At 41.5% G+C, this 14,366-nt stretch overlaps 1 protein-coding gene across 4 annotated transcripts in view; it reads left to right on the plus strand.

The window, feature by feature from the left end:
• Window positions 1-14,366, plus strand: part of TTC13 (tetratricopeptide repeat domain 13) — an 82,580-nt gene that overhangs the window by 21,857 nt on the left and 46,357 nt on the right. For all 4 annotated transcript variants that reach the window (XM_045009912.1, XM_045009910.1, XM_045009911.1 and 1 more), the window contains exons 3-6: window positions 4,186-4,261; window positions 8,467-8,537; window positions 11,860-11,925; window positions 14,227-14,319. In XM_045009912.1, coding sequence (XP_044865847.1) covers window positions 4,186-4,261; window positions 8,467-8,537; window positions 11,860-11,925; window positions 14,227-14,319 — 306 coding nt within the window. The remainder of the gene's footprint in view (window positions 1-4,185; window positions 4,262-8,466; window positions 8,538-11,859; window positions 11,926-14,226; window positions 14,320-14,366) is intronic.

Raw genomic sequence — 14,366 nt, forward strand, 5'->3', positions numbered from 1 at the left:
AACTCTAATTCTTTAATTTCATACTTACTCTACAGCTAATCTCTCTAATCCTGAACCCTGTTAATTTAAATTGCCCAGGAAAATTAAAGTGGAAACACCATTCTGTTATTACAGCTGGGAATTTTTTTCTGATTTCACTGATACAAACTCTATATCCCAGCTTGTTGGTGTCACCACCAGCTCCTGTGATTTGCCCCTTTATCAAGTCATGCAAGTTCCTTTTGATTGAAATTTATTTTCCACTTGAAATCTTGAGCAGAATGCTAGTTCCAAAAGTATTTAATGTCAGATGTATATCTGGTACCTAGACATATGGTGAAAGGTGCATTAGAAATATGTGCAGTACGGAGGAAGCAGGTCATGATTATTCATATCTTAATTTTAATAACAGATTTTAAAAGATTAATCTACAGCTGTGAACTACAAGATCTTGTATGATGGATTTTCTATGAACAAAACTTTTTAGTTCATTCACTAATACCTTGTAACTGCCATTGACACTCTAGACCTGCAAAGTATTCTTTTGTAAATATACTTTAAACATAGTAGTGAAATCCAAAAATGATTACCAGCAATTTGGTTTTCTAACCGTATCAAGGTGTTTAGTGTAGCTCTAATTTCCTAGTTGAGATAACAATTGAAATATTATTACACTTGATCCTGTTGTTCATTCCAATCTTGTATAACAAAGAAACCATGCCAATCTTATCATAATTGAGGCATCCGATTCCAGAAACTGAAACAATAATACAGCGACTATATGAGAATTATCGCCTTTTCAATAAGAAATGCCAGTCTCAGTGGATAGGGAATTATTGCAATAAAAAAACTGATACTCCTGTCAATAAAACCCCAATTAAATATTGGTCACTATTGATTTGCTTTCCCCTGAAGATTTTTTTTCTTTTACCAAAGGTAACCAGTATATATTGGCATTTGAAGAATGCTAACAGTTTCTGGAAAAGGTTTTTCTTCCAGCCAGTACTATGGCTCTAGCATGTATTGGGCCGTGGCTCTCTTGTGCAGTTTAGGCAATGTTTGTTCTAGGGTGTGGATCATTCCATTAGTAAGGCTAAGATTTAGTCACAGGTATTTTTAGTAAAGGTCATGGACCGGTTACGGGCAGTAAACAAACATTCACAGCCCGTGACCTGTTGATGAGTTTTACTATATAAATACCCCTGACTAAAACTTAGCAGCTCCTGTAGCTCTGGGGGCCCCAGGACACCGCTGCTGTGGGGCCCAAGCCACCCCTGCTCCTAGGCCCTGGTGACCGTTGCTTGGGTGCTCCCCGGGGCCGCACCTGGGACTGCTGCTTGGGTGCTTCCACCGGGCCAGCTGCCCGAGCAGGGACTGGTGCAGCTTGCCCCGAGACTGCTTGCGGGACCGCTACTCAGACCTTCCTCAGGGCCAGCTGCCCAAACAGCGGTTGATGCAGCTGGCCCTGGGACAGCCCCCGGGACTGCTGCTTGGACCCTCCTCAGGGCTGCTCCTGGGACCGCTACTCAGGTGCTCCCTGGGGCCAGCTGTACCGAGCTGCCTGAGCAGTGTTCGGTGTGGCTGGTGGGACCACTGCTTGAGGGCTCCCAGAACCAGCTGCCCTGGGACCGCCTGAGCAGCACCTGGTGCGGCTGGCCCGAGGGTTGCTCCAGCTGCACCTGGTGCGGCTGGCCCCGGGATCAGCCGCACCTGCCATTGCATCTGCAAAAGTCATGGAGGTTGCGGAAAGTCATGGAATCCGTGACTTCCGTGACCTGCATGACAGAATTGCAGCCTTATCCATTAGTGCCCATTACTCAGATGCACTATGGAGTGAAACTTTTTAATGTAACAATTCTGTGCTTGTCTTGAAGGGGACAAGAACAAGGCTGAAGCCTTTTGCTGGGGAGGAAAAAACAGGAATGAAGTTGAAGACATGGGTGAGAGAGGGACATCTAAAGCAGCAGAAGAAAACTGAAGTGTGAGAGGAATAAGGAAGATCAGACCTGTCTTTCACTTGCTTCTTGACATAACTCACTTTTGGAAAGTCTTTATCAAATGAGCTGTTATATTTAAATTCTTGAGTGCATTCAGTGTATGATTCTTCCCTTAGAATAATTTAGATGAGCAGTAATCTAAATATGAGTAGCATTGACTTCAGTAGCAAAAAATCTTTCACCCAACTTTGGTTAAATTCTTCATCATCTTTTTTTTTTTTTTTGGTTAGTTGTAAGTTTTAAAATTTATCAATGTAAATGTGGTTACAAATAAGTAAAACATTAATCTTGTGGTAATGCCGAAAGACCCCAGTCAGGATCAGGCCCCGTTGTGCTAGGTGTTGTACAAGCATGCTGGACAAACCAAAAAAGTCAGACTGACTGATCAAGAACTTCAGGATTGTGTTTCCTCTGTACAGTGGGATTTGCTTTTGGTACTAAAAATGGTGCCCACGTTTCTTTGATTCTTTTAGAATTAATATGCCTTAAATTTCTCTCAGCCAAAGATTTAGCTGCATTGACTTCAACAAGAAAAATTAGAGACAGTAGTACAAAGTCTTTTGGATTGGTTGTTCAGCTACAGCTACTTCTGGCTACAGTTTTGCTCCTATAGTCCACTTAAATGCCTTCAGTTGTTTTGTGTGGTGTTTGCTGCACTGTATACTTACGTTGTGGCAAAACATAGCAGATTTATCCTTGAAGTTCTGGCAACTAGCATAATGTGAGCATATCTTGATGTTGGCAAGAGTTGGGACTCCTTGGTGTATACAGTTGTGGGCAGAGAGGCGAAGACTTTTATAATAGACATTTAAAGATATCAAGTAGAGAGTTGGTAACTTTGGAGATCCATCTTTTTTGTTTATTTGGTAGCAATTGTATAGTTCTGTTTGTAAATGTAATCTGTTATTACATGACAATGGACATAATCCATCTCAAAATAAAGGATTCTGATATATCTGCAGCGAGATCATAATCTGGGTCCATGTTGCAACAGTTCAGTCAGCAGTGTTCTGTCATTTACCATTTCTGTTTTCAAGGTGGCCAGATATGACCCGTTGACTAGACATGTGTTGCTCTGAATGGAGTGTGAGGGATATAATATGTACAACTCCTAAATAATGAGGTAGCTGACATATTATCTAATAATTTCTATGATCTACATTTGGGGGAAAAAAACATGGGACCAGATCCACAGCTGATGTAAATTGACTTAGCTTATTGACACTCAGTTATGCCAGTTTACTCCGGCAAGGATCAGGTACAAGATCTTTAGATCATTTGGCACCCTTTCTTCTCTACAGCTTTGACAAAAAAGGAACTAAACCACTTAAAAATGTACTTGAATTAAATTAGTAAAGATTACTAGCTCAAACATCACATACTTCGTTTAAACTTGATCCATAAGAGGTATGTTTGCATCACGGCTTGAGAAAAGCATGTTTATGGCCCTAAACTGCAATGGGAGTTCTAGGCAAGACTCAAGGAATCAGTGGGAGTTCTCTGTATAAATCAAAGGTGTTTATACTTGTTTGGACATCTCCATGTACACTTCATTTTCATATTATCCTGTTCTGCAGATACATTTTCTGAAAAGAGATTTTTTCACGCAAGTCTGCTTTTGTGGTCTCTACTTTCTCTGTAATTCCAGTATATATGTTTTAATTGTAAAGGCATGTAGTAGTGATGAGATTAACAATGCCAGATTTAAAAAAAAAAATCTTAATGAAACTTCTGTCCTTTATTATTGGGTCTGTTTTCTTATGTATTCGTTTTATAGTCCTTCACTCTTTCGTCTCATTGGACAAAGGGTAAAACTTCCCTTCCACTATGTAATACGTTGCTTAGGGACATTTCCATAATTCAAGTTAAAATGGGATGTATACTATAGTAAGGACATTGTTTTATATTTTTTGGTTGTCCTAGGTGTATATACTTTCATCTGGTATGTTAAGTTGGCTGTAGTATCAGAGGATAGCAGTGACATCTGAAAAGCAATTTATCCCCTCACAAAAGGTTAGGAATAAATTTTAGTGCCTTTTTTCAGTTTTGTTATATCATGGATTTTGCTTTAATAGTAGTAGTTACTTTGATGTCAGATGTTCTTTTAAGGATTTAAGCCTTAAATTGTCAATGCCAAATTCTGATTTTGTAGGATTTTTTTTTTTTTTTGCTACTGTCAGCTAAACATTAAAACCATAATGTTTTACAGAGCCAAGCAAAGTCACTTGCGGAACAAAAACGATTCCCATTTGCCACTGATAATGACAACACAAATGAAGATTTGGGTAAGATAATTATATAAGATTTATGGGGGTGGTTCTAGATGCCACTCAGAGGCACAATGTTTTGATACTGTAAAATTATAGTTGGTAATTGTGATGGATGCTTTAGGATCAGTTTTATCACTCCTTGCACAATAAAATTTCAGCCTTTTGTTTTTAATTATGTGGAAAGAACATCATGTACCTTTTTTCCCCATTGTACTTCTTTCTACTCTGCACAGTGGGACATTTCACCATTCATTTGGTCATGCAAATGTGAAGAAAATATTTTCCCAAACCCTGTTTAACACCATGAACTCTTCCTACTCTCTCTTTCCTGTCATGGGTGATAACTGAAGATTTTTCTGGATGTTTGAGAGAAGCTTTCTCTCAGGTAAACTTGCTGCTCCATGGAGCTTGGAACTGCTGTTTTTCCTACCTTTTCTAAGTCTGATAGGCAGGTGGGAGGTTCTTGTGGATTTCTTTCTCTATGCACCCTCTACTTGTTGGCACCCTCTAGAAGTGCACCTGGTGAACTGCTGTGACATTGCTCTACAGTCTTCTGCTTCTGTGCTGAGAGGCAGATATCTTCTAAACAGGTATCTGAGGGAACCCTGTGCTGCTGAGGTTTTTTTTGTTTTTTTTTTAAATTGTTTGCCATTTTTTCTCTCTCGCTTCAGCTTGGTCTTGGTCTGGTAGGGGGAAAGTTTGCGGGAGAATTTTGAGGAAGGTTGGAGACTTCCTTAGTCTAGCAGTAAATCTTCAGCCCCTCCAGTGGTTCAGCATTTGCCACATGGGAGCCCAGGTAGCAATGTCAAAGGAACCCCATTCCCATGTTTGGCTCCATGGCCTGTCATCCTACCTGCCCTACTCCTCCTTCAGGTAGATATTTTTGGGAGTGTCTTCTTAGTAGTTTCCTAGATGTCTGGCATTTTTCTGAGCCTAGGTCCTTCTATTTGTGCTTCTTCTGCTCCAGTAAACCTTAGGGGAAGAAATGTGAATTGTGTTGGGACTCCTTAAAATGTGGGCTGCTCATATCGCCTACAACATTCTAGGCAGTGTCTTTTCATTGTTTTGCTCCTTTTCCAAATCCTTCTCTCTTCCACAAAACTAGTGTATTCAGTTATCAGTCTGCCCTTATGTGACAATAGTTTATTACCTTGGGAATGATTGTAATACCATATGAATGATGGCTAATGAAGTAGATTTAAGAATTTGGCAGAGGAGGAGGACAAATGAAGAAAATGCAAGGAGCCTTTCTAGTTGCCATTGGGTCCCTTTCACTCCTCATACTGCAGCAATACTGTGTGCAGCCTCACCTCCTGACTGATTCTCATGTGGTGTATGCATAGTGAAGATTTTTATATATATACAAAGGCATATCCCTACATAGTATAAACAAACACTTCACTCTGCTCAATGCAGACATGTTAATAGTGGTGCAGGTTGGGCTAGGCCCTCTCCTAAACCAATTCCCAGGACAAAATTAAGAAATGTCTCTCCACAATGACAGCACTGTCCACCTGTATGGGTATTTTTTCTTTCCTTTACATCAGCAATGCCACCTGAATGTGTTTGCTTTGCAAAAGACAGGTTCTTTATGACAGAAAACATCGTGATTGCTGTTAATTAGCACCTTTGTTGGCAATCTCAGCTGAGATGCCAAGGGTTGAATAGGCTGAAGAATGGTTCTCTTGTCCCTAGAAATGATCCCTCCAAGTCAGGGTTGGGAAATATTGGCATGGGAAAATCTGTATTCAATCTCTACCTGTTCTGTGGATAAATGGGTCATTGTTCCCTAGGAATATATATCCAGCACCTTTCACAAACACTAAACTCACTGAAAAATATACTACATATTCTAGGTATTGATGTCATGGTGATAGATGAACATGTTAGAAAAATGAGTTTTGTGATAAATGTAAATAACTTTAACAAAACTATTGCTTTCATCTTGCTTACTAAAGGATTATTTAGAAATTGAGAAGTAGCCTGAATTCCTACTGTCTTTTTCTGACTCCTCCTCTGACAAACTTAGCTGGGCTGTCACCAAAAACAAATATTTTACTGAAAGCCTATGTCTGCCATTCCTCTCCACCAAGTACTGCATCCTAAAATAAACTTAACATGTTGAGTTTCTACTAATAACTCTTCTGATGCTTGAAAAATAAAGCCGTGGTAACTCCTTTTAGCAATACAGCTGTCAAGGTAAACTCATACACACACAAAGTTTCTGATAACTTTAGCTGTCTTAATCTCTGCAATTATAAGATGTTCTGAACAAACAAACAAACTTGTACCTTAGGTTACTACAGCCAAATTCTGCAGTTTGATGGGCACATGCAGTTCCCATTATCTTCAGTAGAAGTTGCATCTGTCTATCCAAGAGCAGGTTTTGGTTCTTAAACTTTATTGAAGAGCTTACTGCCGGACCTGTTTAGAAGACCTACTAAAAGTGTTTTATCATAAATGTAAAATTTTCATCCCTGATTCTTGCAACATAAACATTGCCATAGGTTGAGACTTTTTCTCCAATATAACTATAAAAGGTAAGTTATCTAAACCATTCGAAGAAGTTTTTGCAATCTTCTCCAAGAAACATGACGTACCACTGCCGAGTAAACAAGTGGGGAAAAAAAAACCAGTAGCCTCTCATGTGAAGTATTTTTTTAGTTAGTATTTGCAGTTGAAATACTGTGGACTACTCTTTATACCAGACCCTAAGCTGTGGAGGGCAGGTATTGCTCTTCAAAAAGAAAAATAACATTGTCCACATGCCCCAACATTATACAAGTGCAGAAGACAGGATTAGGAAAAGCCACAACAAAAGCCCTCTACTTTCTAACCTATCATCATCAGTGTCTCCCAGCGTGAACCTATCTTGTGTATCGTCTAGACTCCAAGCTCCATAGGACAGGGTCTGCCTTTGTGTCTTATTCTGCACTGACCACATCAACACTTAATAATAAGCAAAAATTCAACTAATCCATGTGCAATAATGTCTACCATCTGAGGATTTCAAACTGTTCTTTGATCACTAATAAATTTAGCCTCACAATATCTTTTTATGATATGGAGAAAATTTTACACATAAGGAAACTGAAATAGGAAGTCTAGGTGCCTGATTTTCAGATGTTCTGAGCACCCACGTCTACATTTGTGGAGCTGCAGGCACTCAGAACCTTTCAAAAAATAATCCCTAAATGACTTCCCTATTATACATAATAAACCTGTGTCAGAGGCAGAATAGAACCCAGGTCTATTGACTCCCTATACTGTGCTTTAACCATCCTGTTTATATTACTCACTCGCTGGAAAGTTAAGGTTTCAAAGTCAAGCACTCTAATTCTGTCATTTCTTAACTTTAAGATTATATCAGTCCTAGTCTCTTGGCTCCTTGTCCCAGACTCTTTCCCTAACCCAGGGGTAATCAATTATTTTTTGTCAAGGTCCAGACTCCAGAGAAAATAATACAAAAATAATAACGATAATAATAAGTTTAAAAAAAAATTCAGTCTATTCAAAAGCATCTGTCGGTCCTGATTTGGCCCCCATTCTGCCTATTGTGTACCCTTACCCTAACCAGTCCCAGTTCTCCTTCTGCACCCCAGTTCATTGTCCGCTCATCTCCCATTCCCCTGATGCTGGTTCCTAGTCCCAGTCTTTGTCCAGCCAGTCCCAGTCTCTTCTGGCTCCTCATCTGATCTGTATTCCCCCCTCCCTGTTTCCCTTACCAGCTCCCATCCTCCTTGTCCAGTCAGTACCAGCCTCCCCTCCGTCTTACACTCCAGCTATCCTTGCTCAGCCAGTCCTAGTTTCTCTTCTCTGCCCCCAACCTAGGGTTGCCAACCCTCCCAGATTGGCCAGGAGTCTACCAGAATCTGCATCGATCTCCCCGTGGCTATTGAAAGCAATCCGGGAGATTTTAATAGGCTGGTAAAAGTCCAGTGGCAACGCAGCAGGGCTAAGGCAGGCTCCCTATATGCCCTGGCTCCGTGCAGCTCCTGGAAGCAACTGGCATGTCCCTCTGGCTCCTAGGCTACTAGCCCTGCCTATAACCATGATAGCATCTAGTGGCTATATTTGGGATTGGGATCCCCTTGTGCTAAGTGATTTACAGTAAGATACTTAGTTTACATTTTGTTAAATGTGACCAAATTTTAGAATATTGGAAAAACTGACACGCTATCTGTGTTTTTATTTTAATGTTTGTAATCTTGCTTTGCCAGCAATTGCCTACGTTTTGATTGGCAGCGGCCTATATGATGAAGCAATAAGACATTTTTCAACAATGCTGCAGGTAACTGTTCTCTTGTTCTAGTTTTGTAATTTCAAACTTAAAGATGATGAACCTTGAAATCAATCACTGAGGAAATTGGTTTGTATAAAATACAGATTGTTATAAAATTCGATCTTAGAACCATTATAGCATTTGAGGCTGACAAAGCAGATAAAATACATAACTCTTAATAAATCCCAGGACTTAAATTGGAGAGATTCTGCTATCAGATGTGAAAATGAATACAATGGATAAATGGGGTTTTAAAAAAATCTCATTACCCCAGTCTCCTAATAAACTAGTACACCTCTACCCCGATATAACAAGACCCGATATAGGGCAGATGGTAAAGCTCTGACACGCTGCTCTGAGCAGCATATTAAGGGTGCCGGGCCAGGCCAGGGCAGAGGGTCTCGGGGGGTGGTCAAGGGCTTCCCCCCCAGGATCTGGGGCGCAGGAGCTGTGAGAAGGCACTTTTGGGGGCCCCGCAGTCCCAGAGTGGCCCAGGGGATTTGTGGGGGGCCAGGAGCAGCCCGCTCTGCTTCCCCGGCCCCAGCTATCACTCGGGATGGGTGATGGGAGGCTTGGGGGAAGGGATTCCCCCCCGCCCCCCACTCACCAGCAGCGGCGGAAGTGAAGCGGCTTGGCCCCAGCCTGCTCCACTCCGCCAGCTCCCAGCCTCAGTGCTCCGCTTCCCGCCGCAGGTGAGTATGGGGGACGTCCTTTCCCTAACCTCACTGGTGGCGTGAAGCGGAGCGATGTGGCCCCAGCCCGCTCCACTCTGCCACCTCCCAGCCACGTTGCTCCACTTCCCGTGGGGCAGGTGAGTGCGGAGGGTGTCCTTTCCCTAACCTCCCCACACTCAACGGCGGCGGGAAGCAGAACAGCCCAACCCCAGCCAGCTCCACTCCATCAGCTCCCAGCCGCGTCGCTCCGCTTCCCGCCGGGCAAGTGAGTGCAGGACCTTTCCCCAGCCACTCCCCAGCGACAAAGCTGGGGACGGGCCAAGGAGAGCGGAGCGGGCGCTCGTCGCTCTGCTTCCTGCCGCAGGTGAGTGGGGGGGGAGGGGAGCATTCTTTCCCCAACCTCCCCGCACTCACTGGCAGTGGGAAACGGAGCACCGTGGCTGGGAGGTGGCAGAGTGGAGCGGGCTGGGGCCACGCTGCTCCGCTTCCCACCACTGCCAGTGAGAGCAGTCAGGGGACAGAGGTGTTGGGTGGGGTCCTGGGGGTGATTAGGGATGGGGGTCTCTGGAGGGGCGGTCAGGGAACAAGGAATGGGGAGGCCAAAGCAAGTTTGATATAACGCGGTCTCACCTATAACGTGGTGAGTTTGTTTTTTTTGTCTCCCGAGGACCGCGTTATATCGGGATAGAGGTGTGAAATGTAAGCCGACTTACTTTTTAGAAGGAATAGCTACAAAAGAACAAAAAACATACTTTATTTTGCACAGTTCAGTTTCCTAAAAGTTCACTTGAATAGGACTTTTTAGTATATTAGATTGAGATCTTTTTTTTTTTACTACATTCTTGGTTACAATTATCATATTGCCAGTAACTTACTAGCAGAATAACCTCATATGTGGCACTGGCATTATGGGAGCTCCATGTTATAAACCAGACTCCATCCCAGGTTAATACTGGGTTCTCAGTTAAGAACTTGGCTGCTGTAATATTTAAGCAAAATGTTATTTATTCTCTAGTATAAATTATTTTTCTGATTTGGATGGAGTAGAATCCATATTATTTTATCATTCAGATTGTTTAATGGCAGGCTGACAATTTTTTTAAAAGGGTACCATAGTTTAGTCACACTTGATTTATAAATATGTATCCTTATGGACAAGATGGTCTAATTGACTGAAGCATAGGCCTGCTTTTTGAGCCAGTACAGATATAAAATACATCAGGGGTAGGCTATAAAATGGCATTAAAAAGTTCTGTGTTGTAATGTAATAGCATCCTGCTATGTTTTTTAACTCTTTCTAGTGGCATATGTGTTTGTGTGTACAGTGAGGGTATGTTTGCACTACAGCTGCTACAGTGACACAGCTGTGGCACTGCAGCTATGCCTCTGTAGTATAGACAGTTTCCACATCAACAGCAGGGTTTTCATCCATGTAGGTAATGCACCTCTCTGAGAGATGGTGGCTGAAGTCCTTTTGTCGACTGGGAGTTAGGTTGACCTAGCTGTGGTGCTCAGCGTGCAAAATTTTTCACACCCCTGAGTGATGTAGCTAGATCAACCTAAGTTTTAGGTGTAGACCAGGCCACCTTGGGGGTGGGGGCAGCTCCCACCCAAGGCTGTAGCAGGACCTCGCTGGCTCCATTCCTGGAGGAACCCATGGCATGGATCAGCCCAGGGCTCCTTGCCTCCCTCCCCCTCCCCCTGCCCAGAGCCTCTTGCTCCTGCAGGCTCTAGAACAGAGGTTCTCAAACTGGGGGTCGGGACGCCTCAGGGAGTCATGAGGTTATTACGTGGGGGGGGGGGTGTTTGTGAGCTGTCAGCCTCCATCCCAAACCCCGCTTTGCCTCCAGCATTTATAATGGTGTTAAATATATAAAAAAGTGTTTTTAATTTTATATGGGGGGTCACACTCAGGGGCTTGCTATATGAAAGGTGTCACCAGTACAAAAGTTTGAGAATCACTGCTCTAGAAGATCTAAAATATAGAAGGCTGCAGCTGGCTAGTTATCCAGGGCAGCAGCAGGGAGAGCATGCAGGTAGTCCCCAGTAATCAGGGAGAGGAGGGGAAGAGCACCAGGGTGGGACTGTGCTTCTTCCCCACCCCTGCAACCACTGGGGACTCTGTGTATGCTCTCCTCCCTGTTGCCCTGCCTTGGCCTTGGCCCTTGGCTGGCCACAGCGCCGTACGTCCTATAGTGTGAGAATCTGAAATAGAAAAAATGAGCACAAAAGTTACCTATGTGTTGATTTGCTGATGACTGCCCATGCCACATTTTAATATCAGGTATTTTTGCTATAGCTTTAATTTAAAAAAACTGTGTGGTTAGGATTATTTTTACCATGGGAAAAGAGGTTTCGCCTCACTAACTCGACTCAGATTTGGTGAAGACATTTTACTCATTTTCCAAGTAATTCCTCTGTAGGAGAGATGAAACATGGACATTTTCAGCTCATAAATTGCAAGTTATGAGCTTGTGGTGATGATGGGTTATAATAATCTCTTTTTTTTTTGTGTTTTTTACCTGGAGACCATGACTAAGGCCTGCCAATATTAAACACTGAGCATTAAGTAAAAGTAGGCAGCTGAAGAAAGACACCTTCGATTCACTTACTCTAATTTTTTTTAGATTGTTTTACTTGTGTTTTGCTCTGAATAGGAAGATCCAGAGCTGGTTAGTGCTATTTATGGACGAGGGATAGCATATGGGAAAAAAGGACTACATGTGAGTATTTAATAATTTAAATGATTGTCAGAAGTACTTGCCTATAAACTGTAAGATTACAGGAGCTACATCAACTAGAATTTATTAAACATATATACAGTCCCAAAGGCTTTCAGTATGTATTGTCATGCTATTAATGTTTTCTCTGAAACATCCTCTTCCTCTTATCTGAAGATGCTATATGACGAGGGATCATACTTGTCAGGCATCAAAATCTTGTTGTGTGTGTGCATAACCTCATGGAGATCCCTGAAGACTGATAAGTAGTAGAGGGGGACCAGCTATTTTGTTTAGCAAACGTACAGTGAGATGCTCTTAATGGCATTACTGTTTGAGCTGTTTCAAGCAGCTTCTATTTTGTATTCTTTGAATTGTCTTATTTATATTCTGTAGTGTCTGTTGCTCCCCTTCCTCCTGGGGGGTCATCCCTAAATACATACCCCATTCTTGGGTTCAAGTCCTCAGTGGTACTAACATGAATAATTTTATTTATTTATTTATTTATTTTTGTTAAATAATAAGTATCTGAACTATACAGAGCCTTTCTTGTTTAACACAAGAGCACCTAATTGGACCATTTTCAAAGCAGTTTGTAATATAAAGATCACTAGGTAAAGACCAACACAATGATCCAGAGTTTGAAGAGTTGGCTATTAATGATTAAAAAAATTAGTAAGGAAAAATGGATTTAAAAAAATAGCCCTTTGTTTTATGTAGTGTAATTAACGTATCCAGATCCTGTCAGGAAGCTGAAATTGGCTTTTAGAATTCTGACATCCTCCAGTCCAGATTAATTGGATGACTCAGTGGAAAATCCCATTGTGCAGAACCACTGTGTGCTAGAGAATGTTGACAGGTACTCACTTTCTGTGATCTTCACATTCATTTCTGTATCAGCAAAGAGTTCTCTGGTTTTGGCAGCTGATTTAAAAAAAGGTCCACTCCACGAATGATGGCTTCTGTGAGAAATATTTTGAAGTTTTTTTTTCCTGACTTGATTCTAAAGATGGGCAAAAGGTTCAGGCAAAAGCTCCAGATCACTCAAAATTCCTTCCCTTCCCCAAAAACTCAAACAAATGAACCAACCAACAAAACCAAAACAAAATGTTTATCTCAAGTAGAGTTTCTCTAGCCCAAAACAACAGAAGAGCCAAAGAAGGTATAAAGTCTAATATGGACTTTGCCAATCTATTTTATGGGTAAGTTACTCCTGTACTAGGATAATGGTTTTGCAGTACTGCCATGCTTTAGATAGGTAGGGGAAGTACTGGGAATGCCACCATATTTTCTAACCCAGATCATCAAAAGGTCTAGATGACACTGGTTTAAAGCACTAGTGGTTCCGCACAGTTCCCATCATTCTTGCAGGTGAATCAGTAGTGATAATGGTGGTAAACTTTAGGGAAAAGTTTAGTATAGACAAGGCCTAAGGAAATATTTTCTCCAGAGACTTGTGGGATAAAACAAGGAGGCAATATGAACCAGATGATATAATATTATCTGTGTAGACTCTGCAGCTAGTTTTGTCATGGTTCAGCTAGGTTATTGGAGATAAAGGTGTCTTTCAGTTAACTTGATTTTTGAAAGTCCTTAATTATGAAACACAGCATTGGCCTTTCTGGCTGATGCAGCTAATGAATTGCTAATTTGTTCTTCTGGAAAAAGCTTTCCTCCATTCTTGGGAAGTAGTGTCAGGAGGAGCTTGTGATATCACAGAAGGGAAGGAACTCCAGTCACATTTATCTGGCTGTAGCTGTTTCTGCTAGGACTGCTTTACTCGGCAAGAAAATAAAAAAGTAGTGTACACTGAATCAGACAAAACTGTTTTATGGTACACGTTGTAGAGCCTCATATTTTTTGGTTTCAAGGGAGTGTGACAATGGCTTTATATTAGCTGACAAAATGCACTTCGTAGTACCACAATTCTTCGTGAAGAGATTTTAAGCACTAAAACATAATGCTTATTGTATAAAGAATATTTGCAGTGCAGCCCCAGTAAGTGAAGATGAAACACTGAGGGGTCTGTTTGCAAAATATTGCAGATGATGCCTATGGATAAAAGGAGTCCCTTTTAGTTATTAAGTTTTAGTATACAAACAGCTTGTTCAGTTAATGCTTTATATTGCAAGTATCTTATCCCTATTAGAAATGACATTGAAGTACTTTGATGACTGGAGGTTACTGTTTATTGATTGTCTTTTGACCTTTGTCCTTAAAAATTATTAGTGTAACTCTAAGATCACTTACTATAATAATAAAGCATGAACTGGCTGCTTATACAGTTTAATTTCTCTTTTTAAGGACATAAACAATGCTGAGCTTGCCCTGTATGAGCTGAGCAGAGTAATTAGTCTGGAACCAGATCGCCCTGAAGTATTTGAACAGCGAGCAGAGGTGAGAGTTTTCTTTCTCAGACTTTTCAATTGCAACTCTTTCAAATA

The sequence above is a fragment of the Mauremys mutica genome, chromosome 3 (assembly GCF_020497125.1).
Source record: "Mauremys mutica isolate MM-2020 ecotype Southern chromosome 3, ASM2049712v1, whole genome shotgun sequence".
In the NCBI taxonomy this organism is placed as follows: Eukaryota; Metazoa; Chordata; order Testudines; family Geoemydidae; genus Mauremys; species Mauremys mutica.